Below are 18422 nucleotides of genomic sequence, written 5' to 3'. Positions count from 1 at the left end.
AATGCTTCTTATATAGAAGTATTCCTGCCAAATCTCAAACTTTTTGGTGCATGAGGTCATGAGATATAAAACAAAATATAGGCCAACATACACACATATACAGACTTTTGTTCTTATTTTTGGAATAAAGGCCTTAAAATGTCAAGGAATGCTAAAACCTGGAGGGTCAAAATTTATCTGATTACAGTTCTTGTATAACTTCTGTTACTTTAACAGCCACGAAAGTAATTTTACTTATTTTCAGATTAGTCATATACAAGAGAAGATATAATATTTTTGTTTGGATATATATAAAAATTATTATTTTTAATTTTCTCTGTTTTGTCACTGATAAAAACTTTGTTTTTAATTTTAAAAGTTTATTTCACTACATTGTTACATTCTGGTCTCTTGAAAACAGTATATTTTATTATATAGAATATGTTTGAAAAATAATTATGATAAATTAAAATTTATTAAAAATTATAGATAATTGTATTCATTTTGTAAAGGAAGTATTAATTAATAACTTATTATTATATTTATTAATTTAGAAAGAAGATAACCGAATGAATGAATTAATGAGATTGGCTCATGAGTTTCTTCAACATTTTTGTTTGGGCAATCATGCAAATCAATCCTTGTTGCATAAACATATTGATCTTTTTTTAAATCCAGGTGTAAGTAATACAATTAAGTTGTTTTATTTTATAATTTTAATATATTGTAAATGTAAAATAATTTGACTTTTTATATTAAATTTTTGAATTAACATATTTACTTACAAACATATAAGTAAACTTAAATTAAAAATAGAAGAATGAGCAAGAAAAAATCAATTTTATTTTTATAATTTTTAAAAACAAATCATTCTATTATCTTTTTATAAAGCTATTAAAAATCAATTTTTTCCTGAAAATATTATGATTTATTTTTTTATTATATAATACATGAGCAATTAAAAGTTATTTAATTTATTTTTATTTGTATATTAACCGTAAAATCTAAAATAGTTATATGTTCATTTTCAATTCAACTAATTACTAAATGAAATACAATAAAATATTTTCAATGTAAAATTAGGTTTATTTTATAATGAAAGTAGGAAATTCATCATCAGTTCTATATTAAAATTGTCTTTACAAATCTCTGTGATTAATAATGTATATTATAAGTGTAAAATATTAATTTGGGAGAAAAACAAAGCAATCTTATGGCTTGTTAAATTAGACCCAGGTGTAGTCTGGTCATAAAACCATTTACAATGGCATGAAAACAGCAGCAATTAAATAAGTAAGCATTTGGGAGGATGACCACCTACATTTAGGTCAGCATGGATGTAGAAGAAAGCTTCCCACACAACTGCATTTCTGATTGGTCAGAAGTTGACTCCCAAAAAAGATTTAAATTGAAAAGATCTGAGTAAAAGAGTTGGAGGGTAAGATTCAGGGCTGATCTCAGATACTTGGCAAGCAGGCTGAGGATAGGGAGAGAGGTTATGCTCCTCTGGAAAGAATGCTCAGGTACATGTGAGATTGAAATTGGATGAAAAGTGCATACAGAGTCTATCCATAGTCCTGAAATTATCGAGGAGACATACAATCTCCAATTATTCTGGCCTATCCTTGATTGTTTGTGTGTTAATTGGTACAGTGTGGTGCCAGGATAAACTGTATATTTCTGTAAATAAATTGTATATATTAAATTGAATGAGTGAGGAGGTGTATTTCCTACGATCTTACAGAACATTTTGAATATCTTTGGCCCTGCTTACTCAACAAATCTGCTTGAAGAAACAAACAGAGAGGAACATTCACTATAAGAAACATTTTATATACATTTTGAACAGACATCACAGCATAGAATTTTTATTATTTATGAAAGATTTTGAGTCAAAGTATCAATAGTTATATTTACTTTAGTTTATTACATTATTGTATTATTTTTGTTAAATTATTTTTTCATGACATGCTGTTTTTATGAGAAAAATAACTGAGTTTAAAGCATTCTTACTGTAAACTATAATTATAAAATCTTGGAAGTAAATAGTTAAAGATTACTGTATTTAAAATTTTGTAAAAAAAAATATTATCATAGTAAAATAAATAATGAAAACATTATTTTTGTTTAAATTATTATATTTTCAGATTCTTTTACGTCTCATTAATCTTTGTGTTCAAGATAGCCCAGGATCAGGAAAAAAGCCAAGGAAACATGAACAGCGTCTTTTACGAAATATGGGAGCACATACTGTGGTTTTAGAACTATTACAAATACCATATGATAAAGTAAGTCAATATACATTGTATAGAATGATCTAAAAATATGGAATCAGTCTTGTTTTATAGAAACAGAAACAGAGTGATTCTATATTGGAAAAGTTGAACAAAATGCAGAGTCACTTTTTTATTTAAATTTTTTTATGAATTACCACAAATGTGTCATGACTACATATCTCTACATAATAAGAATAAATAGGAGTAGTAGTATATTGAAAATTAAAATGCAATGAACAGTTTTAAATTGTAAGCAATCATATAAGCATTATTTTCTGAACAAATTATCTCTCCTTCTTTTTGACTTATAATCTTTAAAATCTAATAGCATCAATGCTTCTTATATAGAAGTATTCCTGCCAAATCTCAAACTTTTTGGTGCATGAGGTCATGAGATATAAAACAAAATATAGGCCAACATACACACATATACAGACTTTTGTTCTTATTTTTGGAATAAAGGCCTTAAAATGTCAAGGAATGCTAAAACCTGGAGGGTCAAAATTTATCTGATTACAGTTCTTGTATAACTTCTGTTACTTTAACAGCCACGAAAGTAATTTTACTTATTTTCAGATTAGTCATATACAAGAGAAGATATAATATTTTTGTTTGGATATATATAAAAATTATTATTTTTAATTTTCTCTGTTTTGTCACTGATAAAAACTTTGTTTTTAATTTTAAAAGTTTATTTCACTACATTGTTACATTCTGGTCTCTTGAAAACAGTATATTTTATTATATAGAATATGTTTGAAAAATAATTATGATAAATTAAAATTTATTAAAAATTATAGATAATTGTATTCATTTTGTAAAGGAAGTATTAATTAATAACTTATTATTATATTTATTAATTTAGAAAGAAGATAACCGAATGAATGAATTAATGAGATTGGCTCATGAGTTTCTTCAACATTTTTGTTTGGNATTGTTCTATTCAATAATAGTCAAACTAGTAAATTGGAAAGGACATGAAGAATATTAGAACTTTTACATAAAATAGCCATTAATAATTGATATTCAAACAGATAGAATCAGCATGTTAATTATCATTCAAAAATTTCAATTTTTTTTCTTTTGAGATAAGTTGATAAGTAATAATATTAAAGAATATTATTTTTAAAAATTTATTAATAGTATTAAGTTATTTTACTTTTGACTTTATAGATCACATACAAACAGTGCAATAGTTCAAAAATTGTTAAATCTTTAGACTTTGTTAGACAAAAACATATTCTTTTCAAGTATATGTTTTTGTAATTGCATTATTATTTTGTTTTTTTTTTCATTTAATTTTTACATCTTAGATGATATGCATATTTTAAAGTAACAAAAAATAAATTGGGAAAAAATAAAACAGGCAATATTATTTTCACTTTTTTAAATTACAAAAAAATGCAGTATGTTGCTAAGCAAAACATTACAATTTAATTTGCTGAAGACGATCAAGGATGGAGTTTCTTGCATATTTGTGCAGGGTGATTCACTTGGGACTGAACACTTACAGTACTTTGTTCAATACATTGCACAATCACATTTGAATAAAATTTAGTGTAAAATGTACATTGGTCAAATGCTTCATTGCAAAATGAAGAATCTTTCTGTTCATGTTTCATTCTTATCTTTTCATTTTATACAGATATTCCACATAATAAGTGGTCAGTCTCAGGAGAATTACCCTGTGTAAACATTAAGAAATACAGTGGAACCTCGGTATACAACCTTAATCTGTTCCTGGTGTTTGGACTTATACCGAATAGGACGTATACCAAACCAACCTTTTCCATAAGAAGTAATGTAAAAATGATTAATCCGTTCTCATGTAAAAAAAATGGCTGGCTTTAAACACCTCGCTTTCCTGGCTAGTTTCTGCTTGATTTTTCATGAGATCAGCATGTATCCTTTCAACTTTCTCGCAAATAATTTCTTCCGATATGCTGTCGCCGGCACACTGTTTTTCAGTTATCCAAAGCAAAAGCAATTTCTCGACATGATCTAATGTCTTCGATCTCTGTTTAGAAATTGATTTAACCCCTTTCGCAACATTAGCAAATTTAATAATGTCTTTATTTTTCATGATTGTCGATATCGTTCTTGGAATACGGAATGCAACAGTTAAATCTCGAACACGCATGCCACCTTCATATTTCTCAACAGTCTCTTTTTTTCAGTTCCGTTGTGATTCTAGTCACTTTTTTATTTTTCTGTTGCCCTTTTGCAATTCATGATTCATAAAAATAATAAAATGTTACTTACAAATTAAAATCAAAAGAAATTTAACAAAGTTACAAACTGTAGCACCACGAACGTCTAGTCTGGTGTATTACACCAATAGTGCTACTTGTTCATAGATGGCGCATATAATTGAATTAAGTCATATACCGAACAGAAATCGTATATCAAGCAAAATTTGTTTTGTCCAAACAGGACGTATTCCGAATTGGACGTATTCTAAAGCAGACGTATACCGAGGTTCCACTGTATTAAACTTTCATTCTTTGATGTAGCTTATTTATTTACAATTATTTGGTTATTATAGTAGGCTATTTAAAATATGTGGAAAATGCTTTGAGTTTTATTGATTTTTATTTATTTTCATAAAAAGAAAATATTTATCCTTAAAAGTAAAAATAATTTCTAAACTGAGATCAGAATACACTTTCATGTTTAATAAAATTATTTTTATTATAATTGGATACATGAGTTTTTAAAGTTTTATTCAAGATCTTCATTTCCTTCTCAAGTATTTTGAATATTTTATAAAGTAAAAGTTCATTTTGACTTAAGAATTTTTAAGTAAATGAAAAGGTTTATAAATGGTACGGATTATAAAAATCTATATTATTTCTGAGTTTCTTATTAATTTTTTAACTTGTTTATAATATTTTTATATATATATATTGTTTTTAATTTCAGTTATTAGAAGCTCAAACAATGAGAAGTATTTTTTCAAACAATGTTGCTTTATGTAATGAAATCAATGAAAGAGTTGTTCAGCATTTTGTTCATTGCATTGAAACACATGGCCGTCATGTTCAGTACTTAAGGTTTCTACAGACAATAGTCAAAGCAGAAAATCAGTATATTCGCAAGTGTCAAGATATGGTTATGCAAGAAGTAAGTTTAATTAATAAAATTATTTATATTAACATTTTCAAAATAGATATATGATATGTTTATATTATTTTATTATTTATTTAACTTTATCAGTTTAAATAGAAATTTACTATAATTTTTCTATATATTATCAAAATTTTGATTATATTTTATTATTATTTTTAGATGGTTAATTCTGGTGAAGATGTTTTGGTATTTTATAATGATAAAGCATCTTTTAATCATCTTGTGGAAATGATGAGATCAGAAAGGCAAAGAATGGATGAAGCTGGACAGTTACAATATCATATAAATTTAGTAAAGCTTCTCGCATGTTGTACTGAAGGAAAAAATGTTTTTACAGAAATTAAATGTCATTCTTTACTTTCTTTGGATGATATAGTCAGGGTTGTGACCCATCCAGATTGCTTACCTGAGGTAAGAATTTATTTAATTATTATTATCTTTTATTGCAGTTTAAAATTATTACTTTGTTTTACAAAAACTTTTAACATATAAGCGTTAAATTAGACACCTATGTCACTAAATTGACGAGCGCTTAGTCCCATTAGAGAATGATATAGGCGGTCGCACCCATTATATTGGTGCAACAACCAGAATGTTAGCTAACCGCATTTCAGAGCATCAATGTTCCATCAGAGAAGGCAGGAATGACACAGAACTCGCCAGAATGGTACTACAACACAAACATACCCCTCTGTGGAATGATGTGGTAATATTAAAACATTGCAACCACAAAAATCTTGTATATATCTGGGAAGCCCTCATCACCAACGTATTAAAGCCTTGCAACACCCCCACACTGGATTTGCCCCCTTTGTGGATCAGTTTGTACAGTTATATAAANTGTTTAGGGAATGAAATCAGAGAGAAGGAATGATGGGTCCAAGTCTTTCCCATACCAGAGACTAACTATGTGGAATTTGGTCCAGATCAGTCAAAGGATTTGAGAGTTTGTAGGGGAGCTGAATCAGCAGGAAGGAGTGAAGGGTCCAATTTTTAATGTAGGTTATGTACAGTGGAAAGTAATAAGCTTCCCAATGGTGAAAGAATGTTAAAAATTTGTTCATTACATTATGATATTACCTTGAAGTAAAAAATAAACAAATAAACAAACATTGCTTTTTTTATACATTCATTTAACTCATAATTTGCTTGCCCTTGACACTGCTTTATTTTGTAACAATTGCGACTTTCTTTTAGACATTTTATCACCAATAAGGCTCATTTGCAAATGTGCACAACTGAAAAGTAACTGAAAGAACTCAATTTATATAGGTAGATATTGCACAACATAAAATTAATTTTTATTTTTAAATAATGGTACTACAATAATAAACATATACAAATACTATAGGAATACTTAGAAAAGTTTAATTTCATCCAAAGGAAATAAATTCATTCCTTATAAGTATCTGATAACATAAGAGTATTATTATAAGAAACAATTGGTCAAGACAATATAATCAAAGCATATACACTACTACTTAAACTACAGGAATTGAAATATTGAACCAAATAGATAAGATAATAGGTTTAAAGAAGTCCACCAGATGGCAAAGGGGATTGACAATGACCAGAGCAGACAAATGATGATGCAAAAGAAATGTTATGGTAAAAACCATCATTCTTGTGCATTTTGCTTTTTTATTATGAAAATAGTACAGGTAGCCCTCAGTTTATGCCGCAGTTCCGTTCCTACAAAAGCCAGTGCAAATCGAATCGGCGTAAAATGAACCCATATTTACAGTGAGGTATAGGGTTAGGTTCTACATAAGTGAAAAATAAGCTAATAATTTTGTTTATTAATACAATATAATACAAAATACATATAAATTTAATTTTTAAAATGTATTTTAACATAAAATAAAGTAAAATGTTTTTATTTAAAAATTTTAGTTTCTAATTTCTTACATTTTTCGGAAAAAAGTATCCATCTTTAATTGTTTACATTTTTTATTTCTTTCATTAAGAATTTTGGAATATGGTCGAATGGATGCAATAATACTTCTTTTTACATTTGCGCTTCACTTCCAATTATTGTCTAATTCACAAAGTTCATCTGTCAAACTTTCCATAGTTGAAAGGATACGCTTTAGATTGGCCATTTTCATAGCTCTTGGAGTTTCTTCTTCATTTTCTTCCTTCTCTGACTGTTCACAATTTAATTCTCTGTATAATTCTTCTAAGTCTTCATTCAAGAGTGGCTGATCATGAACTTCTAAAAGTTCTGTCACATCTTTAACTGTAACATCTTCCAATCCCACATCACATGCAAGTCTGGTAATGTTTTCAATTAAATTCTCCTGATGTGTTACTACTTCAAAATCGTTCATGAATGCTGGTAGAAGTTTACGCCAAACTCCATTTAAGCATTTTGATGAAACTTCATCCCAAGCCGACTTGATGTTTTTAATGCCTTTCAAAATATCAAAAGATTGCCAATAATCTTTAACTGTTTTGTCTGAAGTGTCTAAAACTCTCATCATTTCCATGAATGTATTACAGAGATAATAAGCTTTGAAGGTTGCAATAATTCCCTGATCCATTGGTTGCAAAAGAGATGTTGTGTTGGGAAGCATGTAAACTACTTTGACATCCAATGGTGTTTTTACTTCATCAAGGTTTTGAGGATGTCCTGGAGCATTGTCCAGGAGAAGAAGTGCCTTGGGTGGTAATTTATTTTCTTCACAAAAGCGAAGCACAGTAGGACAAAAATAATTTGTGTACCAATCTGTAAAAATATCTTGTGTGACCCAAGCTTTCTTGTTCCATTTCCAATAAACTGGCAACATATCTTTATTTAGACCCTTTAACACATGTGGTGTCTGTGAATGATACACTAACATTGGTTTAAATTTCAAAGTTCCTGAAACATTGGCTCCCAACAAAAGAGTTAATCTGTCTTTCGCAGCTTTAAAACCTGGAGTGGAACGTTCTTCACGAGAAATAAAAGTTCGTGCTGGTAACTTTTTCCAATAAAGCCCAGTCTCATCAACGTTGAAGATTAGGTCTGGAGAATAGTTGCCTTGTTCTACATAATCCTGAAATTCCTTAGGAAAAGCAGCCGCCGCCGCAACATCTGCACTCACTGCTTCACCACATAATTTTACACTACGACAGTTACTTCAGGATTTAAATCTCATAAACCAACCCTTGCTTCCCAAAAAGGTTTCTTCGCCTCCATCTGTCTCCTTAAGATTATCAAAAATTGATTTTGCTTTTTCAGTTATAGCAGCTTGAGTCAAGGGAATGTTTTTTGATTTGCATCATCCACCCATAACGATAACAAGTTTTCCATTTTTTCAAAAATTTTACCGCTACTGTAACTTACATGTTTTACATTTACTGCCATAGACTGATGAGCAGAGTGTTTAATTTTATCTGCATTTTTCATAATAGTAGTAACAGTCGATGGAGGTAAGTTCAACGATCTACAGACATTAGGGCGTGTTTGTCCATTTTCCATTTGTCGAATAACTTCCATTTTTGTTTCTAAGGAGATTGATTGCTGCACCTTCTTAACATGTTTAGTTAACTCTAGTGCACTTCATTTATCTGACATAATAAACCTCCTTTATTTTTGTATATGTGGAGTCAAGTTGAAAATTAATTGATGTCCAATAAATGCTGTCCAAACCCAGAGCACCTATGCTTTAGCAAGATGAAATGACTTCTTCTTAGCGAGACCAAAGCAAACTCAAACTTTCCCACCGAAACTGATCTATATATGTGCTATAACAGGCTGGTGCTTGACCAATCCGCGTCTCCGCTCTACTGTAGCTCTATGGCGGGTCCGCCGTTCTTAGCTTTATGTCGGGTCCGTAGCTCGTTCAAATCAAACGTTCTCTATTGGTCTAGATCTGACTAATCCCAACAAGCCACGATTCTGCTATGATACGTGGTGTCGTAGTGGACTCGTGTCTCTCTAGGATTGATCAAATCTAGCATGCAGAAAATCGGGGAATTACACTGCAAAACGGCAAATTGCAAAGCGGCGTAAACTGAGGGCTACCTGTATTTTAATATGAATGATTTGTCTCACATTGAAGTGAAATGATAAAAGATAACAGAAACAAATCATTTTGTAAAGGATTGTTAGTACTTTAAACTTTTTTTTTATGACTTTACAGTATAAGAAAAGCAGTGTTTTCACTTAAGGGTTCATTTTGGATAATGAGGAACTGCAATTAATTGAAGCTTGGGTGATCTCTATTATAAAATAGATGAAACGTTAAACTTTGAGGAATTATATTTAATATGAGATATTATTATTTGATCTTTTGGTTTGTTTTATTATATATTTTGTAATGACTAAAATTTTAAAAATATAAACTTTCTTTAAAGATTTGGGTTTTTTTCTTTTTTAGTAAGTTAATTATTTCAAGAAATACTGTTGATAAATATGAAAAATTCAGTAAAATTATTAATTAACTATTAACTTATATACTATCTTATTTATAATTTTAAATTATTTTAATTTGAATGTATTGTATTTTCAGTGATGTATAGCAAAATTAAGTTTAACTTTAAAAAAAAAAAAGGTTAAACTTAATTTTGCTATACATCATAATTTTGCTGTTTTTATTCTGATATATCATAATATTCTTGTAGGTAAAGGAAGCATATATTAATTTTTTAAGTCATTGTTTTATTGATACTGAAGTAGAAATGAAAGAAATATATACAAGTAATCACATTTGGACATTATTTGATAATTTCCTTGTGGATATGGCAATGGTGAGTTAATATATGTAATGTAAATTTATTTTCTATAATGCAGAAAATATATAATTTTAAAAATTTTGTAATTCAATTTTAAACTTTTTTATTAGAAATCCAAATAGTTACCAATTTTAATAACTACTCTACTACTTTTAATAATACAATTTTAGTACTTAACAATAAGTAGGATTTATAAGTCTAAAACATTATAAATTATGAAAATAATTATTGTTCTATTGCATCATTTATATATTTTGTATTTTTATAAAGATGCTTCAAATAAAAATGAAATAGATAAAAACAAAAAATGCTTACAGATTGAACTAATTATATTAAGATTAAACTAAGGTTATTTTGTTGATCAGTTGTGTTAAAAATAAGTTTTTAATGGATAATGAAATAAACAAATATAATGATACAATTGTTAGCAACATTTTATTTATTTCTACACTAATACAAAATAAGAATAAAGCAAATAAAATAATAATTTAATTAGCTTCTAAACTGTTACAAATAGGATGAAATGAGAATTAATAATAACTTTTTATTAAACATAAATCAAAATTCAAAGTTGTATGTTTTACTTCACTAAAATGTAAAACTATGTCAAATTTTAAAATATGCTGTTATTTTTATTACAATTTTCAATAAAGTAAAAATTAATTTTTCCATCATTTTCTAGATCAGCGGTCAGCAACCTTTCTGACCTCATAGACCACTAAACTCATAATTTTGAATCCTGCGGACCACTATCATGAATTTTTTTAAACAATACAAAATCTGTAGAATAATGATCATAAAAGTTCAATTTTACTATATTAATATGAAACTCGCGTGTTTTATTATAACAAATTAATGCAATCTTAAAGTTCATTGCTGCTTGTTTGAAACAAGTTTATGGATTCTTAGCACTTTTCCACAAAGGGCGAAAATTGCACTCACAATATTGTTTATTGTTCATTATTTATTGATAACAGTCACTTCATGTTTGGTTTTAGATTTGAATAGAAACCCCCAATGAGTGAAAAAAAGTAACTAAGCATTTTGCATTTCTTTCATAATACTTCACGTAACCTTCTGTTGATCAATGTTCAAATTTTCTCACAGACCACCGGTTGCCAACCATTGCTCTAGATCAGTATTTCCCAATCACCAGTCCATTGGCCGGTGTCTGTCTGTGAAAAAATTTCATCAATCTTCAGAAAAATATTTGACTGTACTGATGCTTGTACAGTTGATTATGGTTGACATTTAAATATTAATCTAAAGTTACTGTGTAAATTTTGTTACATACATTAACTCTACATAAGCATATATAAGCATAATTTATAATTACTGATCCATGTAAAATTATCCATAATTTTATCACTCTATGATGAGAAAAAGCTTGAGAAACACTGTTCTAAATAACCTATAATAACTTATCAACACTTCAAATAAATTGATTATCCTCTTGGTCTCTAGTAATCAGGTTAGGAGCTCCTGCACCAGAAGATTATTAACTGTCTTTAATTAACGAAATTAAAATATTTCTCAAGACCTTATTAGAAATATTTTTATATTATCATAATTGTGTATTTTGTTATATTATTAATTTTACCAATTTGAAACAAAAATAAATAAATAAATAATTATTATTTAATAATAAAAGATTGAACTTAACAAAACAAGGGATTAGAAGCTTAATAATTATTCACTATAAATATGATACATATTATGCCCAGTATTTTAAACTTTTTTACTAAAATAACATAATAACAAATTAAATATTGTATCTGCTTAGCCAATAAGAAAAACAATGATTGAAATATTTTTCATCCAGAAACATATTATACAGTTTGAAATTTTATTTGTCTAGAAATTCAACAACATAGTAATATAGTAATTTGACAAAATATATATTTATAGACTATAGAAATAGTCTTAAATCTTCATTGATTAATTATTACTATAACTAATTAATAACGTTTAAGATCATTTTACCTATGTATTGTATATCATAATATATTATTATACAATGTGATTTTATGATAAATATTATATAATATTTATCATAAAATGAAATAAACAAATGCTATCTTTTTAATAAAATTTTTAATGTTTTAAATGTAAAACATTAAATATATTTTTGAATAATAAATTATAGGTATGTAGTTCTTTACTTGATCGCCGTCATGCTGATGTTCAACTTGAAGAATATATTACAACTTCTGTCATGAATATTATCACAACCTTCTTCAATTCACCATTTTCAGATCAGAGTACAACTGTTCAGGTAGTACAAAGTAAAAATTCTTAATGTTTGTATATAGTTTCAAACTAGACAAAACTTCTTTTGTTTTCATTTCTTCTTATATATTAACAGTTAACTTTTAAATTAATATGACTCTCAAAATAATTTAAAATGAAAATAATAAAATCCTTAGATTGCATGCTTGCTGATTTAACTTCTTTTTTAATGGTAATTTAAAGTTTTATGTATTTAAAACTTTGTCATGTTTAAATATGTAATTAGTTTTAATCATAAAAATTTTTATTATCTTTAAGATTGATCCTGTTTTTTTCAAAATTTCTAATTTGAAATGAATAATTTAATGTAGATTTTTAAACTACAATAATTTTTTTTGGTAATTACTCTGCATAAATAATCTGGCAGATTTTTGGTGATATTAATTGAATCAGGGTTGTTGTATATGGTAATACTCTGAACAAATGTTTAAAACTAAACATTTAAAATAAAGTTTATTACATTAATATATTTAGTAATTTATATATATCACAACTTTTATATCATAATTTATATTTATTAGTGATACAGAATTCATGTAGTTACATGTGTATTATGTAGTTTGTGTATTTTGTGTAATGTCTATTTACATATATTTTGTTATATATATAAATATTTTAGGTTAAATATATCATTATATATATGCACAAGTTTAATTAGTTAGCATGCTAATGTTCTTTAAGGCAGTTATAAGATTAGCTTCTAATTATGGGTAATATTGCATGACTGCAAAGTATTTGCATGCTTTGACTTTAGCTGCTTTTACTTGCTTGCTCCTTTTCCTTTATCTGTTGTGGCTATGGGAATGCAGAAACAACTGATGCATGCACGCACCTTTTGGAACCAAGATGAACATATCAACATTACGATGAATGAAGTGAGTAAATATAATGTATACTAGTACTTGGACATAGTTAAAAGTTATCTACTCATTAGAACATTTAAAATTTAAACACTTTATATTTAAAAATAAATAAATATTCAGTTTTGAGCATTGGGACAAACTATATCTTACTTTTCTTTTCAAGTATTGGGAAATTAACTGAATTTAAAATCTTTCACTTAAACTTGTTTTGAAGCCAATAAAATTATTTTTAAGTAAAAGAGAACTGTTAACTTTATAATTTTGTTAAGTTAGTCAATATAAGTTTTTATAAATGGCAAATAAAATTTAAAAAGAAATGGAATAGTTGTCCCCAATGTTCAAATTGATTAATATATTAAAATAATTAAAATTTTATGAAATTAATTATCTTTGTCATTAACAAAAATTATATTAGACTCATCAGCCAGTATTTGTAAGACTTCTACAAGGAACTTTCCGTTTATCCAACTGCTCCTGGTTAAGTTTACAACAAAGGATGAATGTTGAAAATTGTATAAAGTCTTTATCAGATATAGGTATAAGTATTCTTGTTTGTTTGTGTTTGTGTGTTTGTGTGTGTGTGTGTGTGTGTGTTAAAGTTAACTTATTTGTTAAACTTTATTTCAATTTTTTTAACAGCCAAAAATAGAGGTATTGCTATACCAGTTGATTTAGATACACAAGTTACAACGATGTTTAGTAAAAATGCTTTAATTAAGCATTCAGCTGCTCGAACATGGTTAACAGCTGCTCGTACCCCTCGTAGAGAACCTTCTTTATCAAATGTATTTCAAAATGACCGTAGCATTATTGAAGGATTACAGGTAGAGAAGATAAATAAATAAATCTAAAATTTTAAATTTCCAGTTATTTTCAATTTATTTATTTTTCTTAATGTTAAATTTTTAGGATATTGTGTCTCTTTTAGAAGATCAACTTCATCCTCTTGTACAGTCAGAATTATCTGTTTTGGTTGATGTCCTTCACAGACCTGAATTGTTATTTCCACCTGGAACAGAAGCAAGAAAAAAATGTGAAAATGGTGGATTTATTTCAAAGTAATTAATTTTAAGAAAATTTTAATTTTAAAAATTAAGGGAAAAAATGAAAGTATTATACAGTAGAGAGTCGATTAATCGAAAGTCAATCATCCGAAAGAATTCCAGTCGGCAAATTTAAATTTTTGCCAGTGCTGTGGCGCTGCAATCTTTGGCTATGTTTAGGGCTATTCAAATATTTTACGTTTTTGATACTAAATTAACTTCTGAAGTATAATTTTTTATTGTTTTTATATTTTTCCATATATTTATTTTGTTTGTACAAAACAAAAAAATAATTTTTAACGATACAATAGTCTTCGTTAGGTTTAACATCAACGAAAATTCAACGCAAAGCGACACGCAACGGAGAAAAATGTCAAGATGGGATAAATTAATATATTTTTTCGTACATAATCGGTTATCCGAAACATCGATCTTCCAAACAACCACAGTCCCCAATTGATTCGGATAATCGACGCTCTACTGTAATTAGTTTAGATTATGATTTTATTCTGTTTATTGCCTATGGCTAAAACCATTGAATTTTTTAGCATTTAAAATTATCTAAATTAAAATATATTAATTGGCAGAACTATAACAGGATATGATCAATGATGTATCTTTTTCAGTATTAATATTTAATTAGTCCAATAAAGGGATTGGCTGTTTAATTTATAATAATCTTAAGTATATATATAAATCTAAATTGTATTTTTAATTTCATTTTATAAATTAAAATTAGAAATTGAATCTACAGAATCTTTTGTTTAATAGAAAAAATAAATAAATAATCATATTCTCAAAATTCTTTTTTCAGATACAGAATAACTAAATTTATAATTTTTAAATTACAGTTTAACTTATGATTATTAACAATAGTTTTGTCTTTTTATAATGATGTTATAAAATAAATTTTTAGTTAATATATAAATACTTAGTTTTCCTTTAATACTTTTTCAGAAATTAAATATAAAAATTGAGTTTTCATCACATGTTAGAAGAAAATAATCAAATATAACACTAAATTAAAATTTTAAAAGAGTGATAAATGCTTAAACTTTTAGTTTAAAATACTATAAACTTTAATTATTTTAAAATTAGAGATATACAAGAACTTTTTAAAAAATCTTTTATTTGAATTTTAAAAATTTACAATACATAAAATTTATAGAAATATTTTTATTCATATTTTTTGAATCATTAAATGTCTTGAATTATAATATTATAAAATATATTTTCAGACTAATTCATCACACAAGAAGGTTACTTGAAGAAAAGGAGGAAAAACTATGTATTAAAGTCTTGCAGACTTTGAAAGAAATGATGTCTTTAGATCCAGATTATAGAGAAAAGGTTAATATTAGTTTTATACTAAACAAAGTAATACCTCACATAATAGGTATTTCTATAATGTGAGGTAGAGCTTTTTCTTCAGCTGACAAAATGATGGTTATTTTCATATATCTTATAATTTGGTAAATTATATGTAGTTTCAGTATATAAACTAAAGATAACAATTTTAATAGGAAAAATGTTTTGGAAATGTTAGATTCAAGTTTAACTTTAAACATACATGAAGAGAAAAAAAAACTAGATTTCTTATGAACCATTATTCTAATACATTATTTTGTATTTTAGTTAAAAGACAGACAAAATCATAAAGATTTTACAATTTAAGTTTACAATATTCTAATAGAATGGTTACAGAAATTTGGTATTATATTTTTTTAAAATCTGTTTTAACTTTCACATAGTCATGAGAAAGTAAAAATAACATTTAATTTGTTCAATATTGAAAAAGACATATCAAGTGGCATTTTGGAGTCTATTCAACCAACAGTCATTAAAGATGTGACATTAATATCACCAAAACTGGATAGTGAATACATCATAAAATTGTGTTTAGACCAACTTTTCATCAACATTGCCTAAGTTTTAGAACCACAGGACTCTAATCCATAGTGTGACAAAAATTTGCATAAAACTTTGATTAGTTCAATAAATATTCAGATATTTTGAAAATCATTGAAGGAACTGAAAATCAGGAATGATGTCATTTTTTACACATTTTTTGAGACCATTCTCACTAACATTGAACCACTGGTTTGGCCTGTAGCTCCTATTGACATTTTACCATTTGTTTGAAGTGTGTATTATATGAAAATTGAGAAGCTACAGTTCATCCAAGTATTGTATCAATAAAAATGGTCAAGTACTGTTTTTGTGCATCAATTAAAATGAGATCTCCTGTATAAATTAGATTGGATATTATATATAGTGACTCACAAAAGTCATTGGACACAAGAATATGGAGAAAAAATTATAACAAGAATTGTTGATTCATTGATATATTGATTAAAATCTGTTTCTTATTTGGTTTTTAAGAACAATAAATATTATGTCATCATATTCATTTCAGTTAAGGATTCCAATTTAGGGAAAAAGTGGAGAAACAAAAGGAGAAACAAACTCTAGTTAACAAAAGTCATTGGACAGATGATGCTTATTGCAAATTAACAATCAGTTGTACATAACAGTAAATATTTCAATAACTTGTTGGGTTGCCTTTTCTTTACAACACAGCTTTCAATCTGTTTGGCATTGATTTTATTAGTTTTTCTGTTATATTTACCTCAAATTTTGACCATTTGTGTTTGGGGACATTTTTCAGTTCATTTCTTGTTACTAATATTATGTTTTTGAATCTTTCTATCTATTCATTTTATAAATGTTTAATTACATTTAGTTTGGGAGACTGTGCTGATGTCTCAATCACTTTTGGGCAATTGTATAGTATCTATTGTTGAACTTTATAAGAAATACAAACAACATCACTAGGTCTGATATATGCTTACCTCTAGAGCCAAATTGGTTATGTAATTCATTTAGTAATTAGCCTTAAACTAGCCTGATAGAATTTCGGCATTTGGTCAAACTTTATAAGATTTGTGTTTCGGATCATTATCTTGATAAAAATGGAAAGTATTTGAGATACCCTGTTTTTGCAGAAGTCTTTAGATTTTGTTTTAAAATATTTAAATATCCTTCTGCATTCATACTTCCATCCAAGTCTTCCAGCTCTAGAGGCTGCCTTATAGGCCCATACAAAACACTTACTCTTTCATATTTTACTGTTGGCATAAGGTTTTCTTTATTCAGTTCACAATTTGGTACAATTTGGTCAAAACATGGTATGGAGGAAGCTCTCCACACCATGGTTTGACCATCGGAGCCAAAGAAGATAAATTTGCTTTCATCTGCAAATATTACATGCTTTCAGTATTCATAATCTTTATCCAACATGTTTTTTTGCAAACTGATAGTGAGCTTTCCTGTTTCTTTCATTAACAAAAAATTTTCTTCTGACCACTCTACTAGTAGATCCACTTTCCCACATGACTGTTCTTACTGTTTCTGGATGAATGTGAACTCCATGTAATTTTCTAACTCAGCTGCAAGTTTTTATGCACTTGTTTTAGGATTATTTTTTTGATTATACTGCATTATCTTGTACTGTTAAACAATGCAGGGCATCGAAATCTTTATTTATTTACAATTCTATGTTTATCTCTGTATCTTTTTATTATATCATGTACTGTTGAACTGCTTTTTTGTACAATATTACTAATATCTCTAACTGATAGATCCAACTTCCAGTAGTCTATCACTAATTTTCTGATATCTAATGTAGTTTCCCTATGAACTTTTTCCATTTTTGCCAAATGAAAGCAGAATGTGAGAAATTCAAGGTCATTATAACTGATATGATCATTACAGACTGTTATGGGTATATTTCATAAAAATCACAAATAATAACAATGTCTTTAAGCTGTCTGATGAATTTTGTGACCTGGATATTACACCTGCACATCCTAGGTGCCATTTTGATTATTTAATGTTTATTTGCTCTTTTTAAATATTGATGTGAATTATCTTGTAGGAGGCATCAGAAGTAACTTTTCCTTTTGCAGGCACCAACTACAAGATAATTTGGGTAATATGATATATATAATATTAATAAATAAAAATAATATTTATTAATATTTTTCAACATTACTTCAAAAATTTTTCTTATTATAATTCAAAATTGATTTGTAATTCACAATTGAGGCACATATTAGCTTCTT

The 18422-nt window shown here is 27.2% G+C and overlaps 1 protein-coding gene across 1 annotated transcript in view; it reads left to right on the top strand.

Moving 5' to 3' along the window:
* LOC111628452 (inositol 1,4,5-trisphosphate receptor-like) overlaps positions 1–18422 on the top strand; it is a 174488-nt gene that overhangs the window by 119082 nt on the left and 36984 nt on the right. Inside the window, exons 30-38 of the mRNA XM_023372248.1 lie at positions 534–659; positions 5178–5378; positions 5544–5795; positions 9993–10118; positions 12250–12378; positions 13671–13791; positions 13895–14079; positions 14165–14313; positions 15537–15648. Of these exons, the coding sequence (XP_023228016.1) occupies positions 534–659; positions 5178–5378; positions 5544–5795; positions 9993–10118; positions 12250–12378; positions 13671–13791; positions 13895–14079; positions 14165–14313; positions 15537–15648 (1401 nt within the window). The remainder of the gene's footprint in view (positions 1–533; positions 660–5177; positions 5379–5543; positions 5796–9992; positions 10119–12249; positions 12379–13670; positions 13792–13894; positions 14080–14164; positions 14314–15536; positions 15649–18422) is intronic.

Source organism: Centruroides sculpturatus, unplaced genomic scaffold, assembly GCF_000671375.1.
Source record: "Centruroides sculpturatus isolate CEXI.00-Female unplaced genomic scaffold, Cexi_2.0 scaffold522, whole genome shotgun sequence".
NCBI lineage: Eukaryota > Metazoa > Arthropoda > Arachnida > Scorpiones > Buthidae > Centruroides > Centruroides sculpturatus.
This window is presented reverse-complemented; position numbering and strand designations above follow the sequence as displayed.